Genomic DNA, 20871 nt, shown 5'->3' on the forward strand with positions numbered 1-20871 from the left:
CGGGGCCTCCGCCACCGCCGCCACCGCCACCACCACCACCGACGTGCTGCACACGCGCAACGCCCAGGGTGCCACCCCCCTGCACCTGGCCCTCATGCACAACGCTCTCTTCTCCGCCAAGGTGGGGGTGGTGGGAGTGGGTTGGTGTGTGTGTGTGTATGTGTGTGTGTGTGTGTGTGTGTGTGTGTGTCTGTCTGTCTGTCTGTATGTCTGTGAGGCAGGATGTGATTCTGGCAAGCTTGTGGAGAGAGGCAGTTTTTTTTTGTTTTTTTGTTTTTTGTTGTTGTTTTTTTGGTTCATTTGTTTGTTGTTTTTTTTGTGTCAGACATTCACTTAAAAAAAAAATCCTGCACTGACTTTTATATCTCAAAAACCCCCCCCAAAAAAACAACCTATAACGAACCACAAAAAACTGCAAGCACTGACGGACCTCCCATTCATCCCCCATCGAACAACACAACCATCATAGAACCTGGACCCCAAGCCCTAAACAGACTGAACAACTTGACCTTTTTAAGGGCTCTTTCCAAACAGGTCTCTCAAACTACAACGACTGAAACGTTGCAGGTGCTTTTGGATATTAAAAAAATAAAATAAATAATAATAATAATAAAAAGAGCCTCCAACACGTCATGCAAACTCGCAACTCCTAACTTCTAACGGTTACAGGTGTTTCTGGACCATGGAGAAAAAAACAAACTTTTCACCAACAAGTCACCGTTCACACTCTCGCAACTCCTAGCAGTTGCAGGTGTTTCTGAACTACGTGGAAAAAAAAAAACTTTCTGCCAACAGGTCATCGTTCAAACTCTCGTAACTCCGAACGGTTGCAGATGTTTCTGGTCCACAAGAAAAAAAAAAAAAAAAAAAAAAACTTTTCGCCAACAGGTCATCGCTCAAACTCACAACTCTTAACCGTTGCAGGTGTTTCTGGACCATGGGGGTGGAACCTTTTTGACAACGTGTCATCGTTCAAAACTCGCGCAACAATCACCGCCACCACCTTAACGGGTTGGTTGTGTTGCAGGTGCTCCTGGACCACGGGGCTAACCCCTCGGAGGTGGTGTCGCGCCACAAGGGCACGACCCTGCTGCACCTGATGGTCACGTGCGACCGGCCCCACGCCGTGGCGCTGCTGCTGCAGGAGGGGGCCGAGCCCAACGCCCGGGACCGCCTGGGCCGCACCCCCTTCCACCTGGCCGCCATCCTGGGCAACGCCTTCATCGCCTCCGTCCTCACGCGGCACGAGGGCTGCGACCTCAACGCCGTGGACGAGGCTGGTGAGTGGAGTGGAGATTTTGATGCTGGGAGGGAGAGAGAGAGAGAGGAGGGGGCAGGGGGTGGTGGGGGTTAAGACGGTGGAGGGGGTAGGTACTGGTTGGGTGTGGGGGCTAAGACGGTGGAGGGGGAAGGTGCTGGTGGGGGTGTGGTGTGTGGTGGTGTGGTCGAGGGCGGAAATGAAAGGGGAAAATGTGTTTCAAAGGAGTCAGGTAGAAGTTAGGTTTTTTGAGGGGTAAGGTTTCCAAGGAGAGAGAGACAAAGAGTGGGAATCCTGAAGACTATTCCATCCCATTTCATTTTTCTTTGAATACAAAAAACATTCAAAAACTGCCGGGGGAAAAAAAAACTGCAACCGTTCATCTCTTGTTGCTTCACACTTTATTCAGCAGATTCTATCTGTTCCATCATCAGCCCCTGCCTTTCTCTCCTCTCAAGGCCTGATCAGTGCATTGGGTAAACGCTAATGTAAGGCATCTGCTTCTTTTTGTTTATCCTGGGTGTGTTTTTTTAACAGTATATGTGTGGCATATGTAGATCAGTCCGCACGTTCTGACACGTCCTTGAAACTGAGGAGGAGGAAATTCGTTTCATGCCCCGTCACCCATAAGTATCGTTGATTGAAGACCTTTTTATCATTTTTTTTTTAAAGAGTATTAACATATTAATATATACATTTGAATATTATGGTTTAGAAGAGGAGGGGAAGAGGGGATGAATGGTGAGTTGGGGGAAACCGGGTAAATGGGGGGGGGGGGGGGGAGGGGGGTGGTGTGTGAAAACAGTCCTCTGACCATGCCCCAACCAACCACCCCCCCTGCACCCCACCCCCACCTCCACCTCCACCCTTGCAGGTCACACGGCGGTGATGCTGGCCATCCTGAACAACAACCCGGAGCTGGCGCGGCAGCTGGTGGAGGTGCCCGCAGTGGACATCGTGGGCCGTGACGAGGACGGCATGTCCTGCCTGCACATGGCCGTGTCCCTGGGGCAGCTGGACGTGGCCCGCAGCCTGCTGCAGCGCAACACCGCCAACATCAACAGCAAGGAGCGCCTCATGGGCCGCACCCCCATCCATTTCGCCTGCGCACTCAGCTGCGACGCCGACGGGGTGGTCAGCTCCAGCTGCCTCCTGACGGGCGGGCCTGGGGAGGTCCATGGTGGTGGTGGTGGTGGTGACGCCCTTCCTCCTACTCCTGGTTCGGCGGCACGCAACCAGGACTCTCCTTCCGCCACGGGCGACTTTGGTGATTTTGTCACCGACTGCGACGTTATCCGAGTGAACGTGCCGCCCATCTCTGTGTCGCTGGGTAATGCGGGGTACTCCAAGTTAAAGAGGAGCCCCAGTCATCAAAAGAACGCGGCTTCTCTGAGCAGCCACGGGAGGAGAGCGTCCACGCCCAGAACACCCAGAGTGAGGACACCGGGCAGGACTCCCAGAACCAGCACGCCCAGGGTTTACATCCCGCGACTGGTCATCAGCGGCGACTCAAACCTCGGGGAAATAGCGGTCTCTGAAAGCCCCAGGAAGAAGTCAGTTGTAGGGAGTACGAATCCAACCCCCATATACCACTCCAGACACAGCATAGCAGGGGAACAAGAAGGGCACACACCCCGACCCAAGTCCTACGCGATCCACAGCCCCAGACCTAAGCACAGTGCCTGTTCAGGTGACGGCAGCGGCCAATCCAGAAGACCCTCCACGGCTCCGGCTGTGCGCAACCCCCACCACCACCACTCCGCATCCACTCCCCTCTCCTCTCTCGCCACTTTTCGAGTCACTTCACCTTTCGCGGGACGAGAGGGCAGCGCCTCGCACCGCAGTCGGGACGGCAGTGTGATGACGACGCCGGTGACGCCCTTCAACGTGGGCATGGTTCGCTCCAAGCTGGTGGCCCTGCTGCTTAGCTATGACGCCGACGCCAACCTGATGACCACCTTCCGGAAGTGCCCCCTGCATATCACCTCCCTGATGGGCTGTGCGGACGTCATGACCCACCTGCTGCCCCACATCACTAACATCAACGTCCTCTCCGCCTCCAACAAGACGGCGTTGCACCTGGCGGTGGAGGGCGGCTACACCTCCCTGGTCACCCAGCTCATCCACGCCGGGGCCAACCTCAAGATCCGAGACATCTCGGGCATGACGGCGCTCCACCTGGCGGCCAGGCTGGGCCACACGGACATCGTCAGCCTGCTGCTCAAGGCCAAGGTGGACACCGACTGCTGCGACTTCCAGCAGAAGATGCCCCTGCACCACGCCTGCCTCCACAACCACACCGACATCGTGGACCTCCTCATTAGAGCGGGGGCCTGCCTGGACAGAACGGATGACGACGGGGTGCTGCCCCTGGAGTACCAAGACAGGGCTGCCGGGGCCAAGGCCTCCTCCTCCACACACCAGAAACGTAGCAGCATCGCGGAGAAACCGGGTCTGACGGTGACTGACGCTTCAGCTGACGCTCGACGAGCATGGACAGGAGTGGCGGCATCACTGATGCCGCAACGACAACGTAAACTGGGAACCGTCCAGCTGGCCAGTGGGAACGGAGTCGTGCGACCAACTCAGGACTGCAAGAAAGTGGCCAGTCCAGTGGTGGTCTGTAGTGTTGTTGCTCTTTGAGAGAATGCTATCACAAGTGGCAAAGAAAGTGCTGCACCATGCAGACGTACATGATATAACATGATATAAAGCTTCATATTATTTATTGCTTAACAGCTTTACAAATGGCCTGCGGAAGCGTCTGCCAGGTTAGTAAGAACATGCGTCTACCTATTTCACAAGTTGAGATTTGTCTTTCTTGGATCGCGTTTCGGTAAGACTACAACATTATTTGTGAAGTTACCTGTGCCAAAGTTGTGATCATACACAATACTTTGCTGACTCCATATCCAGACAATATTCAATTTAAAAATAAAAAAAAACCACACACACACACACACATGGAAAAGACGGAGCTGAAAAGCAGTGCATTTGTTCTTTATGTTGTGAGCATACAGGATGTGAAGCATGCCTCAGAACCAGTGTGTTTGTTCTTTCTACTGCAAGCATGTGGGATGTGACCAATGCCTCAGTGAAGATGCTTCACAAATACTACTATCCGCTGCACTTTGAAGTGTACCTGAACTGTGCTTGCCAAACAGACCATGCATCGATGGAGAATGTGGATCTCATCAACTTACTTTTCTGGACAAAAATACAAGTTGCAGTGAGTTCATCTCTTTTTTATTCCTCCCCCCCCCCACCCACCACCACACCACACCCCCACCTCTTCCCCAGATGCATCTGTTGTTTACTTTCCCTCAACATGAACATCTTCATACAAAACCAAGAGAGAGAGAGGGGAGAGAAGGCAGAGAGATAAGACAAGACACAAACAAGCATGAATATAATGGGCATACATGTGTGTAGCTCTATACATGTGTGTGTGTGCACGCGCATTTGTGTGCAGAAGTGTGTGCATTTGTATGCATGCATACGTGTGTGTGTGTGTTTATCTCACTTCACCTTTTCTTTCAAATTTGAAGTATTTTTGTTCATTCTGTTTTGGGGTTGTTGTTTTGTGTTTTTTTCTCTCTTTTTTTTTTTTTTTTTTTTTTTAAATTTTTTTTTTAGGCATGCTGATATGGCAATAAATGTTGATGATCAGCCCTTCTATGTTTCCTGTTCATTCTTGAGAACATGTGCTCTGTGATTTGTGGTTTAGCCATTGGCTGGCTGTTTGGCTGGCTGCCTGGAAGATATGAATGAATGATTATACGGATGGTTTAACTGCTGAACGGTTGCTTTGTTGGTTAGTTAGGTGACAAGCTGGTTGTCTTTTTCCCCAACCTACATTCTCTCTCTCTCTCTCTCTCTCTCTCTCTCTCTGCCAGCTGTTTGGTGGATTGGTTATCTGTGTCAACTAGACAATGTGGAGTGATGGCCTAGAGGAAACACGTCCGCCTAGGAAGCGAGAGAATCTGAGCGCGCTGGTTCGAATCACAGCTCAGCCGCCGGTATTTTCTCCTCCTTCACTAGACCTTGAGTGGTGGTCTGGACGCTTGTCATTCAGACGAGATGATAAACCAAGGTCCTGTGTGCAGCATGCATTTAGCGCACGTAAAAGAACCCACAGCAACAAAAGGGCTGTTACTGGCAAAATTCTGTAGAAAAAATCCACTTTGATAGGAAAAACAAATAAAACTGCACGCAGGAAAAAATACAAAAGAAAATGGGTGGTGCTTTAGTGTAATGATACGCTCTCCCTGGGGAAAGCAGCCCAAATTTCACACAGAGAAATCTGTTGTGACAAAAAGAGAAATACAATACAACAGACCACTGACTGGGTGCTAGGAATATGTACCAGGATCAGCTACTGAGGCTGTGTGCTGCACAGAGAGTACAGGACAAAGGAACTTGGTGAAGAACAACAGAAACTTTAGGGCGTTAAGAACAACAGCATGGACTGGGCACTCAAAGCAAACCATTTTCTGTGTCTTTCTTATTTTCCATCTTATTTGTTTTCCCACTGTTGATCACCTTAAAATCATTTCACACAGATTCTTGCTGTGTTTTCAAGGTGGTGAGTTCAATCAACAGGCACACAACATGAAAGAGAACTTTATCACTGTCCCAACAAAATGAGTTGCGACGCTGGTGGTGTCAGTGCTGACAGTTATCTCCGGAGTCCAAACCATGGGTTGAAAGACTTTCTAATGCCTCTCTTTGGTGCGCACTAATGACGGGCGCAATAGCCGAGTGGTTAAAGCGTTGGACTGTCAATCTGAGGGTCCCGGGTTCGAATCACAGTGACGGCGCTTGGTAGGTAAAGGGTGGAGATTTTTACCATCTCCCAGGTCAACATATGTGCAGACCTGCTAGTGCCTGAACCCCCTTCGTGTGTATATGCAAGCAGAAGATCAAATACGCACGTTATAGATCCTGTAATCCATGTCAGCGTTCGGTGGGTTATGGAAACAAGAACATACCCAGCATGCACACCCCCGAAAACGGAGTATGGCTGCCTACATGGCGGGGTAAAAACGGTCACACACGTAAAAGCCCACTCGTGTTCATACGAGTGAACGAAGAAGTAGAAGAAGAAGAAGATGCGCACTAACTGCACGCAGCAAACAGGACCTCCATTTATCCTCAGTTTCAAAGACCAGCATCTCGCTGTCCCCCAGACACGATTCCCTGTGGAAAGCGAGGGGAAATGCCAACAAGGGCTTGAACCAGTGAGCTCTCTTGGATCTCTTGTTTCTCACGTCATCAGTAAAACCACCGATTCACTGCCAATGCAAAGTGAAAACGATGTGAAAGAATGCCATCCCACCCACTACGCACACCTAAATGCTTTCCTCACAAAATTCCTGCACATGCCAAGCTTGATGGGCAAATATATACATTCAGTTTACATACATTCCAGTGGAAGTGGACAGAGGAAAACATCTCCCAGGTAAGACCTCTGCACCTTTCTCATCTACCAATGGTCATCATCCACACATTAGTCTTCAAAAAAAAAAAAAAAACAATACCGGAGAAGAAACACCAGTAGAGAGTCTTTAACACAAGCAGACTAAGACACTTCAAACATCTTGATCTGTACATATTTTGAGCAAAATCATATGACACAACAACTAGCATATCTACAAGAATATGTGCATTTGACACATACAAACACAAGCACACACACACACACACACACAGAGGCTTGTGTGTACATACACTCACCACACAGACACAAATGTAAGAACACACGTACACATGCATACACACACCAAACAAAGACACAGACACACAGACATACACATACACAAAAAGATACACACAGACAGAAAGAGATCTTTCCACACACAAAGAAAGAGATACATATACAGAGAACACACACACACACACACACACACACTCTCTCTCTCTCTCAAACACACACACACAAAACAAACACACACACAAACAAATACACTTTCTCTCTCTCACTCTCTCTCACACACACACACATACACTCTCTCTATCACACACAAGCAACATAAAACAAACAAACCACACACACACACACACACACACACACCTACACAAAAAAACACATACGCAACACCAACACACTCACAACACACACACACACAACAGAACAAAACACACACACACACAACAGAACAGAACACAACACAACACACACACACACTACTCACCCTCATGGACTCCAGACCACCGCCGTCCATCTCGGCAGTTCTGTCAGTGTTCACAGCCGGCCCTAACAGCAGAAGAGGAGGGCTGGGGTCCGAGGAGGGGCTGCCCTCACTGTAACCTCTTCTGGAACTGTGGGTGGTGGGTCCCCTAGCCCCTCCCTCCCTGTCCCTGCGGTCCACTTTCGTGCCTGGGCCAAGGTCCAGCTGCAGATTCGCCACCTTGGGGCTCTGCTCAACAAATAACAAGTGTGTGTCAGTTCGTTAACCTTTAGCTGTCTTTTACGCTGCGCAAGTGTATATGATAAATAAGGGTGCATACGGGCGAGTGTGCATGCCGCGAGCATGTGGCCTGTGGCAGGCAGGCAGAATCTTCTCTGTTGTCCATGCCTGCTGGTCTGGGAAGGGACAGACACCAAAAAACTGGTACACTTTCCAGTGTATGGTCTGGGCAAACTAAGCTCTGTGATTAAATCTGGGGATGAGCTGAACGCATTCTGCCTCACAGCTACATGTCTACTGCAACTCCCCTGGACCAACACTACATGAGACCACTGCAGAAAAAAACAAGAGAGGCAAGGCCTTCAAGACTCACTTGTGACTGAGAGTAAAACACACAAGCTTTTTATGTATTGAGTATAATTTCAAAATGTAATGTTTAAGATGAGAAAGATCAGTTTAAAGCAAATTAAGTCCCCTAGCATTAATTACAGAGTAATTTCCCTTCTTTACTATCTGCACCAAAACGTTTGCAAAATAAATAAAACTTCCATGCTTAGCAAAAGAAGTTCCTGTTTGAACAAAAAATGATAATAATGACTGCTCTTGTTGTTGGGTCAGAATATCAGATCAAAGTGCCAAGTTTAGAGAATACAAAAAATATAAATATAACAGTAAATGCAGTTTGCATATAATTAGGCTTCATTATTTTTTTTTTTTTTTTTTGTGCCCATCCCAGAGGTGCAATATTGTTTTAAACAAGATGACTGGAAAGAACTGAATTTTTTCCTATTTTTATGCCTAATTTGGTGTCAACTGACAAAGTATTTGCAGAGAAAATGTCAATGTTAAAGTTTACCACGGACACACACACACACACACACACACAGAGACAACCGAACACCGGGTTAAAACATAGACTCACTCTGTTTACACAAGTGAGTCAAAAACCACATTGAAGTTCACTAAAATAGTGAAAACTGATGGAGAATTATTAATATAACTGGTCAAACAAAGCTTCGATTCCGTGCTTCTAGAATCCGTCAAAGCTTAAGTTTAGAATGCCAACTGTACCAAGCAAGAATGAACGAAATTAGAAGAGTGTGTTCGTATGAGAATACTCGTACCTGGTCCACAGGCAAAGTAATCATGGTACAAGTTAAAACTCGTACCTGGAGTAGAATGACTTAAGCGAATAGCAGACTTTAATTTGGATGTTCAGTGGTACCCTGTGGCCACAGAACGCCTCACAAAAAAGAAATCAGTCAAAGGGGTTTCCTGCTTTTCACAGGTGGCATTTTCTGTGCTAAAAAAAAAAAAAAAAAAAAAAATGTCGATCAGGAAAGGGGTGTCTCTGGCAATTACATGCTTGCAATGATAAATCAAATGTACCATAAACAGTTAGTGAAAGTTTCGCATTTTCCGTTGATACCAAATACTATACTATTAGTAACTGGCAAGGTACCGTAAAATAAATTACAAAAAGCGGCCAGATTTGTGCATCAGCAGGGACTGTTGGCCTTGCACAAGCATGCAAGACATGGGAATTGGCCTGCATGCTTTCCATGTCTGGATAGTATCAAACTATCATGTCCATCAGTTGTTCCGGTTGCAGCATTGCTACCTTGAGGTACCTTGTTCTATATGTTGTTACCCTTCTCGCTTTATCGTTTACACATGTGTTCTCCTGATTTTCCTCATGCTTTTTCATCCTTCACCTTTGATGTGGGGGGCTTGGAGCCGTAGGTGACGGCAAAAGGTCGACGTGACCCAGCAGACTGCGCTCGGCGACTGAGATCCAGGGACAGCTTCAGACGTTCCTTGTACACCGAGGACAGGGGCCGCTGGGGACGACGGGTCTGCTGCACACCGCAAAAGGTGCAAAGGAATTAAATAAATTGCAAGGGAATTATACAGATTGCATGAATCGATAGTCCTAACAAAAAAAAGATAGGCCTTAGCATTATGTTTAACGCTTAAAGATTGAAAAGGATATTCTCCTAAGACTTCTGACTAAAAGGGATGGGGAGGGAAGAGGTGCGATGACAGAACGGTTAAAGCATTTGACATTCAATGTGAGGATCATAAGTGTCATGGGTTCAATTTCAAAAACAGGAAATATTTCAGGGCTGAGTTGTTCGAGCTATCTCAGCAAACACTAGCTTTTGCATTACATTTAGTAAGAATTTTCTTAATAAAGCTGAGTCTATGCTGATTCAACAGTCTTCAGGAAATGAATCTTGATGCCAAACAAAATGAGTGCTGCTAAAATCGCATAAACAACCCAGCCCTGATCTGATCTCCCGGATCTCAGAGCAGCTGGTACTAGAGATTGGACAAGGTGGAGTGATGGCCCAGAGGAAACACGTCCACCTAGGAAGCCAGAGAATCTGAGCGCACTGGTTCGAATCCCTTAACCACCGATATTTTCTCTGCCTCCACTAGACCTTGAGTGATGGTCTGGACGCTAGTCATTCGGATGAGACGATAAACCAAGGTCCCGTGTGGAACATGCATTCAGCGCACATAAAAGAACCCACAGCAACAAATTGACAAAATTCTGTCAAAAAATCCGCTTTGACAGGAAAACAAATAAAATTGCAGGCAGGAAAAACTACAAAAAACAAGAGAGGCAAGACCTTCAAGACTCACTTGTGATACACTTTAAAAAAAACAAACAAGCTTTTTATGTATTGAGTATAATTTCAAAATGTAATGTTTAAGATGAGAAAGATCAGTTCAAAGCAAATTAAGTCCCCTAGCATTAATTACAGAGTAATTTCCCTTTTTTTACTATCTGCACCAAAATGTTTGCAAAATAAATAAAACTTCCATGCTTAGCAAAAGAAGTTCCTGTTTGAACAAAAAATGATAATAATGACTGCTCTTGTTGTTGGGTCAGAATGTCAGATCAAAGTACCAAGTTTAGAGAATACAAAAAATATAAATATAACAGTAAATGCAGTTTGCATATAATTAGGCTTCTTTTTTTTGTGCCCATCCCAGAGGTACAATATTGTTTTAAGCAAGATGACTGGAAAGAACTGAATTTTTCCTATTCTAATTTGGTGTCAGCTGACAAAGTATTTGCAGAGAAAATGTCAATGTTAAAGTTTACCACGGACACACAGACACACACACCCAGAGACAACCGAACACCAGGTTAAAACATAGACTCACTTTGTTTACACAAGTGAGTCAAAAATGGGACGCACTCTCAGCAAATTTCACACAGAGAAACCTGTTGTGACAAAAAAAGAAAAAGAGTAAAACGTCCACTGACCTTAGGCTTGGGGTCACTGTAGTCAGTAGGCACGAAGATCTGCTGTCGGGGAGTGCCGGTGTTGGTGAAGATGAGCGGGGTGGATGCCCGCACTGCCTGAGGCTCAGACCCAGGGCCCAGCTCGGGGCTGACGGGTCGAAAACTGTCGTCTGCCATGCGGTCTGTCAGCGCCTCTCGGTTGAAGTCTTCTACTGCCTGCAGTGTGAATCTGAGGACAGGATAGATGGGTTAGTTTGGGGATGGTGAGGAGATGGGGTGTGTGGGCTGGGGGGTGTGGGGGGGGGGGGAGGGAGTTGTGTGTAAGCAGGTGAGTGTTTGTGTGTGTGTGTGAGTGTGTGTGCATATGTGTGTGTGCATATATATGTGTGTGTGTGTGTGTGTGTGTGTGTGTGTGTGTGGTGTGTGTGTGTGTGTGTGTGTGTGTGAGCATGTGCATCTGTGTGTGTCTCTGTTTCTTATGCACTTGTTCATGAAGTCTGACACATTCAACATTGTAAATCTTATATATATATATATATTTTTTTTTTTTTTTTTTTTTTTTTTTTTTTTTTTTTTTTTTTTTTTTTTAGATAACTCACCAACATAAATGGCCACATAAATGACACAAGAAAACTACGAAGTAAATCATAAATATTTTGTCCTCCCCATAAAGCTATGCCAATAAAGCTACAAAAAGAATTTCAACAAAAAAAAGGGGTGCGAGCAATCTCAAAATCTGTTATAACACACACATATGCACACACACACACAAACACACATGCCCACTTACACACACGCATACACGCATCACATAAATTGGTTCAAGTAAATTCTGTAATGTGTGTAACATATGGAATCCTTTCCATCTGAAAGAACATGAGCAAGATGCAATAATTATTGTCACTTTTGTGTTTAAGATTACAATATGCATTCTTTCATGAAAAAAAAGGAACTTTCATTCAAGCTTCATCTGTCATCTGTGGACAAGTGAGTGAGTGAGTGAGTGTGTGTGTGTGTGTGTGTGTTTGCCCCCCCCCCCCCCCCATCAACCCCCCACAAAATCACATGATCCTGTAAACATAAATAAGAATGTATATAATGGCGATCGGTCCCATGTTTTCGCTTGTTTGTTATAATATGCAAACAACACTAAGGGGTACCGTTAATTAAAAAGATAGACTGCAGGAGAATGATTTATGAAGCTACACACTGATTACAATGTCTGCTTTGCTGGTTTGTTTTGTGTCTCACCTGTACGCTGTATATTCCAACAGATGAACATGCAAACAATACGATATTCAAGGCACATGGTATTCATATCATGCTGACCATTGACAAAGAAAGAAACAAATTAAAATGTTAGAGAAAAAAATATACGTCAAGACGGACAAGTATGTAGATAATTTGTTTATTGCTTGCATGTTTCCTTGCTAGACTGCTTCCATCATTCTTGCATTCTGGCCCAGTTAGACGGTTAGTAAGGTGCAAAGGTGTGTTAACGTGTTGGTCAGTTGTTATTTTTAGCAATACTGATTCAAAGATGTGCTGATGAAATTTGGTACGGAACACTTTAAAAACTGTCTGCCACACATCAGTAAATATTTCCATTACAAACTGATAATGTGAATATTCATTTCAATGAGTTGCGCACATATTCAAAACGTATAAGACTGTTGGCTAGAACCTTTGTCAACTTATCCTTTTTAAAAAAAAACAAATTCCTACAGAGGAAAAAATATATTCAGGATGTCACTGTGATACAATAACTGATGAATACCTTGCAGAACACCTGTGAAAACATGTTACTGGCACATCAATCCACCACCATTTCAATGAAAAATAAACAAAAACTGAATCTAAAATATTCAAATGTTTAAAATCTAAATGTCTACATAAATGAAATTCTAAGAAATTAATACCACTAACAGCTACCAAAACAAAAATAGGGACAATGTTAAATCCTTGTGCCATACTTTAACTGACCAACATAGGATTTAACTACCAAAACAAAACAAACAAAATTTCATCCATTCCAAAAAATCTTATGTCAGTTTAATGTTCAGATTGTCAGTGTTAAGAAACAGAGTGCTAGGGAGTTCTACCTCTCAATGTCTGAGTGCGACCATCCACTGCAAACACACATGGTACTGGCATAACTGATTATATCAACAATCAGCATAATTCACATAGTCACTGGTACTGGCACAACTGATTATACCAACAATCAGCATAATTCACACAGTCACTGCTATTGGCACAACTCATTATACCAACAATCAACATAATTCATAAAGTCACTAGTATTGGCACAACTCATTATACCAACAATCAGCATAATTCACACAGTCACTGGTATTGGCACAACTCATTAAACCAACAATCAGCATAATTCACACAGTCACTGCTATTGGCACAACTCATTATACCAACAATCAACATAATTCATAAAGTCACTAGTATTGGCACAACTCATTATACCAACAATCAGCATAATTCACACAGTCACTAGTATTGGCACAACACATTATACCAACAATCAACATAATTCACACAGTCACTGGTATCGACACAACTGATTATACCAACAATCAGCATAATTCACACAGTCACTAGTATTGGCACAACTCATTATATCAACAATCAGCATAATTCACACAGTCACTGGTATTGGCACAACTCATTATACCAACAATCAGCATAATTTACACAGTCACAAGTATTGGCACAACTGATTATACCAACAATCAGCATAATTCACACAGTCACTGGTATTGGCACAACTGATTATATCAACAATCAACATAGTTCAGTCACTCTGAACAACACACAAACCAAAATATTCAGTAAGTGCAATTCTACACTGATAATTTGTGCCTCAAAAGCAGACTGCAACATATCCTGTGCGAAGAAAATGAAAGTGAAGAACTCAGAAATACAGTTTATAGATACAGGAATGCATTCACCACAGCATTTTCATTCACTCAGTAAATATGATAACATGACAAACATTTTCAAGCAGATTAAAGTGTCAAATTAGGTCAGATTGTACGTTATAATTTTACAGATTGGCTAAATACAAACTGTTTTTGGTTCTGCTATTTAGTAGTATTTAGGAACACTGCTGCCATTTTCATTTGAGATTATTCTCCACACTGTATGAGACTGTTATGGATCTTATTCCTTTGCTATTTTCAATCTTCAAATTAATGTATGTGAACCACAGATGTGGTTTTTTTTCCTATCTACTTGTTTGCAAGATTTTAGCAACAGAATTTCCACTTTTTAAACAACATGATATATCAACTGTTATTTCCATTTTGACTTTTGTTGTTGTTTTAAAAAGGACATCAATTTGTTCTTCGCTTATTTGTAGCCATTTACTTACTTATTCACTTATCTATTAATCTATTTATTTCTTCATTTACCTATTCATTGATTCAGTTGTTAATTCAAACATCTACTTATTCATCTATTTTACTTATGTATTCATTACTTTTCTTATTCATTCATTTGTTAATTTACATTTTATTTACTTATTTCCAAAGCAACTGATCTAACCAAACATCTTCATACAAGGAAAACCAACAGCTCATTGACAGTCAGTACCTTCTTTTTCCATGAATACTAAGTTCAGTTTCAGTTTCAGTAGCTCAAGGAGGCGTCACTGCATTCGGACAAATCCATGTACACTACACCACATCTGCCAAGCAGATGCCTGACCAGCAGCGTAACCCAACGCGCTTAGTCAGGCCTTGAGAAAAAGGTTGCCAACAGCACCCGGTGTTCCCAGGCGGTCACCCATCCAAGTACTAACCGGGCCCGACGTTGCTTAACTTTGGTGATCGGACGAGAACCGGTGTTTTCAACGTGGTATGGCCGTTGGCATGAATACTAAAAGGATAATAATTCAGAGGGAAAAAAATAAATAAATAAAAATAAAACATGGGCAATCCCAGCAAAACAATATCAAGCGCAACTAATCACGATCACGGCATCAAAAACCACAGCATACCACACAAAGACACGAAAGAGAAAAAAAGTGGGGTGATAAAAATAACCACAAAGCACGGCAGACCACACAAGACATGAGAGAGAAAAGAAAAACAAGAGAGGCAAGGCCTTCAAGACTCACTTGTGATAAATTACGTCCCCTAGCATTAATTACAGAGTAATTTCCCTTTTTTATTAGCTGCACCAAAACGTTTGCAAAATAAATAAAAATTCCATGCTTAGCAAAAGAAGTTCCTGTTTGAACAAAAAATGATAATAATGACTCCTCTTGTTGTTGTGTCAGAATAAGAGATCAAAGTGCCAAGTTCAGAGAATACAAAAAATATAAATATAACAGTAAATGCAGTTTGCATATAATTAGGCTTCTTTTTTTTTTTTTTTTGTGCCCATCCCAGAGGTGCAATATTGTTTTTAACAAGATGACTGGAAAAAACTGAATTTTTCCTATTTTTATGCCAAATTTGGTGTCAACTGACAAAGTATTTGCAGAGAAAATGTCAATGTTAAAGTTTACCACGGACACACACACACACACACGGACACACACACACACACACACACCACACAGACAACCGAACACCAGGTTAAAACATAGACTCACTTTGTTTACACAAGTGTGTCAAAAAGAACTTGCAAAAAAAAATAACTGCAAAACACAGCAGACCACCAAGAAGACAGACAAAGGAAGGCAAAAAAAAAAAAAAAAAAAAAAAAGTGGGTGGATGTACTGACTTGTCTCCGATGGTGCCTGTGGGTTTCCACATGCTGTGATTCGAGTCCCACTCCAGCTGGTCCATGTTGACGTAGGTGTAGTGTTGGTCTGCCTCCTTCAGCTTGCGTTCCACCGCTCCCGAAGCCACTGTGTTGGATGGAGGAGGGGGGGGGGGGGGGGGAGGAGTTTTGTTCAATGCCCCCGTCACACACACATACTGGTGACTGGATACATTTCGTCGTAGTTTTCAATTCTACATTTGAGTTTCAGTTTTCAGTTTCAATTTCTCAAGGAGGGAGGCGTCACTGCGTTCGGACAAGTCCATACATGCTACACCACATTTGCCAGGTACATGCCTGACCAGCAGCATAACCCAACGTGCTTAGTCAGTCCTTGAGTGCATACACATTATGATTATTTGTGCATCTATCATAGTGGATTTCTGCTACAGGATTTTGCTCGAGGACAACACTCGTGTCGCCTAAGGGTTCTTTTTCAGTGCGCCAAGTGTGTGTGCTGCACGCATGACCTCAGTTTATCATTTCATCCGAATGACTATACGCTTTGATTTTCCAGACCTGGGAGAAAGGGCAAGAGTGGGATTCAAACCCAGACCCTCACAGACTCTCTGCTTTGGCAGATGAGCATCTTAACCATTCTGCCACCTTCCCCCTTTTACGTTGGAGTGTTATCAATTAAAAGGTCAGAGAAGAGCAGGGAGTTGAAGTGGGGGAGTTGGGGGAAACAGCGGAGATGGAGGAGGGTGGAATTAAAGGTGAATATTTTAAATGAAGAGAAGTACAATTAAAGAAGATTACTTTATAAACTTCGTAAAAAAAAAATAATAAGAAATTGCTGATTTAACAGGAGAAATAACTAATAATGAATGTAAAAAGTCAAAAACATCAAAGTGCTGGAATCCAGTGTTGGAAACAATCATTGTTGTCATGGTTTTTTTTGTGTGTGCAATCTGTCACACACTCACCAGTATCTTCTCTCTCTCTCTCTCTCTCCACAACTGAGTTCTTGAGTGGTGGTCTGGTCCGATAAGATGATAAACTCAGGTCCCATGCACTTAGCACAAGTGAAATAACCCATGGCAACAAGTAGAGATTTGAGCATTCTGGGTGGAAAGAAGCTCGCTGACATAAAATCCGAGAGAGGTGTTAACTGCATAAAGGAGATGCCCAGATTGCCTTGTGGTGCAAAGACAATAACTAACAGAATGACGATTCATCCTGACAGAGTCAGAATACATCAGGCAGCCTTGGAGGGCTGGTTTGTTCTGGAGCTACTGAGGCACATGCAAAGATTACATTTTTATATTAGCTTAATTCCTACATTACATTAAAGTTGGGGGGGGGGGTTGTTTGCTTTTTTTTTTTAAGAATTGCAGCCATTTAATAGGCCAGTGTCCATTTTAGAGCACGGTCAGTTTAGCTTAGTTTGTTGTGCTCTCAGTGTCTGTCGTATTGCTGTTTCTTTGAATAAAGTATAAAACACACTGCACGTTTAGTACCAAGTCATCACACTTATCAGGCCAGCTCACTGGATGTGCATCCTGACAGGATCCAAGCTCAAGGGTCACAGATTTTTTCCAATCTCCCAGGTCATCAGATGTGCAAACCCATCACTGCCTGCACCCCTAACGTGGGTCTACACATGCAGAGAATGAATATGCTGGGTGAAGATAAAGATCACGTAATCGATGTCACAAACATTCTCATTCTCACGCACAATATATACACACACACATATGTACTCTCTCTCTCTCTCTCTCTCTCTCTCTCTCACACACACACACACACACACACACTATAAAACCTCACCGGGTACAGCATCGATTATGACCAAGGCCATGGTAGGCTGAGGCAAGGAGATGATTTTCCCAATGGTCTAAAAAAGAGAAAAAAGAAAAGGAAGAAGTAACGAGCATGTACAACAGAATTACAGCAATGAGTACAGATGCACAGACTGTACTGTGCTGTGTTGCACTGTACTGTACTAAAGTGTTGTGCATTTTGCTTGGCATCACATTACACAGAATTGTAGTGTATCAGTTCCTTGTCACAACATATTTATTTGAGTTGAAATTTGGGCTGTTTTCCCCATGGACAGAATATTTCCCCAATGCAGCACCACCGTTCTGCTGTTTTCTTTGTTCTTCTGTCAGCAAGTGTATTTGCTTTATTTTCAAATTGGATTTTGATATATAATTTTCCCAGGAACAACCCTTTCGTGGAGAGGATTCTTTTCTTTAAGTATGACAAGTGCCTGCACTTTGGGTCATTGTTTCATCTGAACCACATTAGGCTAGCGCTCCACGAGATGCCCAAAGGCACAGATTAAGAGTGGTGAATGGGAACTCAAGCAAACATGTGGAAACAGGAACACAAATGACCTGGGGGGCAGACAGCGGTGGACAGATACACAGGCAGTGAACAGAGACAGATATTGTGTCCGTACTGTACTGTGCTGCTCTTTGTCACAACAGAGTTCCGTCCGGAAATATCTGTCCACTGATGCAACATCTAGACTTGTCATTTCTCTCATTCTCTCTCATCTTGACTACTGTGACTCTCTACTGTCTGGTTTGCCTGCTTCACACATTCAGTCCCTTCAGCGCATACAAAACTCTGCTGCCCGACTCGTCCTCAGAAAGAAAAGATCTGAGCACATCACTCCTCTTTTGCAACATCTCCACTGGCTCCCTGTCTCACACAGAATAAAATACAAGATCAGCACATGTTATAAATGTGTTCACAAATCTGCCCCTTCCTATCTCAGTGGCTGCCTTCACCTCTACACTCCATCTTGTTCTCTATGATCGGCTTCGGATCCACTCTGTTTACGCATACCCAGATTCAAACACTCGACTGTTGGCCGCCATTCTTTCTGTCTCTGGACCTTGTAATTGGAATGAACTTCATCTTTCGCTTCATCAGGTCTCCACACTCAGCTCTTTCAAGTCTGGCCTTAAAACCCACCTCTTCCCAAAATAGCCTCCCTTCCCTGCCTCTTCCTTGTCTTCAGTTTTTTTCCAGTTTTAGAATTATGTATGCGTTTGAATGACTGGTGCAAAAGTGTTTTGATTTGCCTCTGCACAAGAATCAGCGCTATATAAATATAATAATAATTATTATTATTATTTCTCTTTGTGAAAGGTGCTGAGAAGCACTGACAGACAAGTTTTTTTGTTTGTTTTGGAAGCTGTTAGAGGCATTAATTTTTTGGAATTCCATTTGGATCAGACAGGTATCACATTTGCATTGTACCGTGTTGCTCTTTGTCACAAGCAGATTTCTCTGTGTCAGAGGTGCTGAAGAAGCACTGGCAGAAAACCAGACAAAGCAGCCCTAAAGAATAATGAACCAAACCAAACCAAACCTTTTTCTCCACACAGCTACAACACAGGTGAATAAGATAGAAACAAGCCTGGTACACTGAATGTGATTTCGTTCTGCTTGGTTTTTTGGGGTTTTTTGACTCACTTGTGTAAACAAAGTGAGTCTATGTTTTAACCTGGTGTTCGGTTGTCTGTGTGTGTGTGTGTGTGTGTGTCCGTGTGTCTGTGGTAAACTTTAACATTGACATTTTCTCTGCAAATACTTTGTCAGTTGACACCAAATTTGGCATAAAAATAGGAAAAATTCAGTCCTTCTTGAAGGCCTTGCCTCTCTTGTTTGTTTGTTTTCTTTTGTTGCTGTTTCTAACTATATGACTTGCTGAGCAAAAGTAAAAACGACACATAACTCATTCAACCCTGAGCCCTCCTGAGAGGTGTGCACCACTGATCGCCATTCTCCACCTGAGCCCACCTGACAGGTGGGTAAACAAACCTGTTTATCTAAACCGGTTCGTCAGCTCATTATTATGCATGAAACTGCTAGGTATGGGAAGTAACTCCAACTTAACTTCCTTCCTCACTGGCACGCAAAGTTTCGCTCCAAAAATTGAACGATTAGTGTGTTTTTTATCCAGTTTTCTGCATCGATATGTTAAAACATCAAAGGCTTACCGCGCACTTTACAGCTCAATGAAATTATGATGGACTCTTGCAGCGAATTCAACCCAAATAGTGACGATTTGTCTTATGATTCTTTCGATAATTCATGGGAAAGTGAAGGAGATGAAATTAGCAACCAGTGTAGACAAAAGTGACTGACATTTCAGTCGAGAAGATAGCCCACAACCTTCAACATTGACAGAAGCTGACATTTTTTTTCTATTTCTGTGTTTGATTTAAAATTATAAGTATACTATTACATCCTTTGACTTGAGACTTCAACAATTTGTGTCACAATTACAGTTCAGTCATAATGTGGAGTTAGGTAGCTACTGGTTGAGCGGATGCTATAAATTTGTGCCTGAAGTGAAGCACCCCTTCCCGTTGATGCGGGCAGGCCAAAACATGCCAGGCTGGAAAGGCTGCACAAACAGAAGACCTTAAAGGGCCAAAAAGGGTTTAAAAACTCTTCCATTTTTTTCAGAATTAACCATATGTGTGCATACACACACACACACACACACACACATACAGTATTTCTATTCAACCCATCATACCTGTGGCCCAAGGAGTAATCTATCTCCAAGGTCTGCAACAAAAACAAAACACAATTTTTTTTTTTAAACTATATAAAAAAAGTTTTAAACACATTGTCCGATTCATGCTTCTAAAAAAAACAAACCAACAACATAATAAACTAATGCAAATTACTGTCATTAGTCTCTGATTCAGAGTCTGGTAGATAATTCACAAACTTAAAAAAATGGTCTACAAACTTGGAAATCTCTTCATTCTGATTAACCAGCATCAAAATGTGATATTTAAACAGCTGTCAGAAAACTTGCGAGAGATACTTCTGACCAAAGTTGGTCACAGTTGCGAACCTTCAATCTTGTCCCAGACTTTTTCGTCTGGGGGAATGAGGGTGGTTCTATCTCACATTTGGAAGCAGACCTTGCACTAATCCACTGACATAGTGGAGTGATGGCCTAGAGGTAACGCGTCTGCCTAGGAAGAGAGAGAATCTGAGCGCATTGGTTCAAATCACGGTTCAGCCGCCGATACTTTCTCCCCCTCCACTAGACCTTGAGTGGTGGTCTGGACGCTAGTCATTCGGATGAGACGATAAACCGAGGTCCCATGTGCAGCATGCACTTAGCGCACGTAAAAGAACCCACAGCAACAAAAGGGTTGTTCCTGGCAAAATTCTGTTGA

General features: G+C 43.5%; 2 protein-coding genes and 1 non-coding gene across 4 annotated transcripts in view; 1 reads left to right on the forward strand and 2 right to left on the reverse strand.

Moving 5' to 3' along the window:
* LOC143280454 (uncharacterized) overlaps positions 1-4855 on the forward strand; it is a 17826-nt gene extending 12971 nt beyond the window's left edge. For both annotated transcript variants that reach the window (XM_076585104.1, XM_076585103.1), the window contains exons 3-5: positions 1-121; positions 1028-1280; positions 2133-4855. The exon at positions 1-121 is cut by the window's left edge and continues 140 nt beyond it. In XM_076585104.1, coding sequence (XP_076441219.1) covers positions 1-121; positions 1028-1280; positions 2133-3901 — 2143 coding nt within the window. In that variant the 3' untranslated portion in view covers positions 3902-4855. The remainder of the gene's footprint in view (positions 122-1027; positions 1281-2132) is intronic.
* LOC143280455 (uncharacterized) overlaps positions 1-20871 on the reverse strand; it is a 115941-nt gene that overhangs the window by 55317 nt on the left and 39753 nt on the right. The window contains exons 18-23 of the mRNA XM_076585105.1: positions 20214-20245; positions 17480-17546; positions 15671-15797; positions 10949-11156; positions 9384-9527; positions 7453-7677 (exon numbers count right to left, since the gene is read on the reverse strand). Coding sequence (XP_076441220.1) covers positions 7453-7677; positions 9384-9527; positions 10949-11156; positions 15671-15797; positions 17480-17546; positions 20214-20245 — 803 coding nt within the window. The remainder of the gene's footprint in view (positions 1-7452; positions 7678-9383; positions 9528-10948; positions 11157-15670; positions 15798-17479; positions 17547-20213; positions 20246-20871) is intronic.
* On the reverse strand, positions 14693-14811 carry LOC143280690 (5S ribosomal RNA). The gene has a single exon (XR_013055043.1). It is a non-coding gene; the product is annotated as a 5S ribosomal RNA (ribosomal RNA).

Source organism: Babylonia areolata, chromosome 3, assembly GCF_041734735.1.
Source record: "Babylonia areolata isolate BAREFJ2019XMU chromosome 3, ASM4173473v1, whole genome shotgun sequence".
In the NCBI taxonomy this organism is placed as follows: domain Eukaryota; kingdom Metazoa; phylum Mollusca; class Gastropoda; order Neogastropoda; family Buccinidae; genus Babylonia; species Babylonia areolata.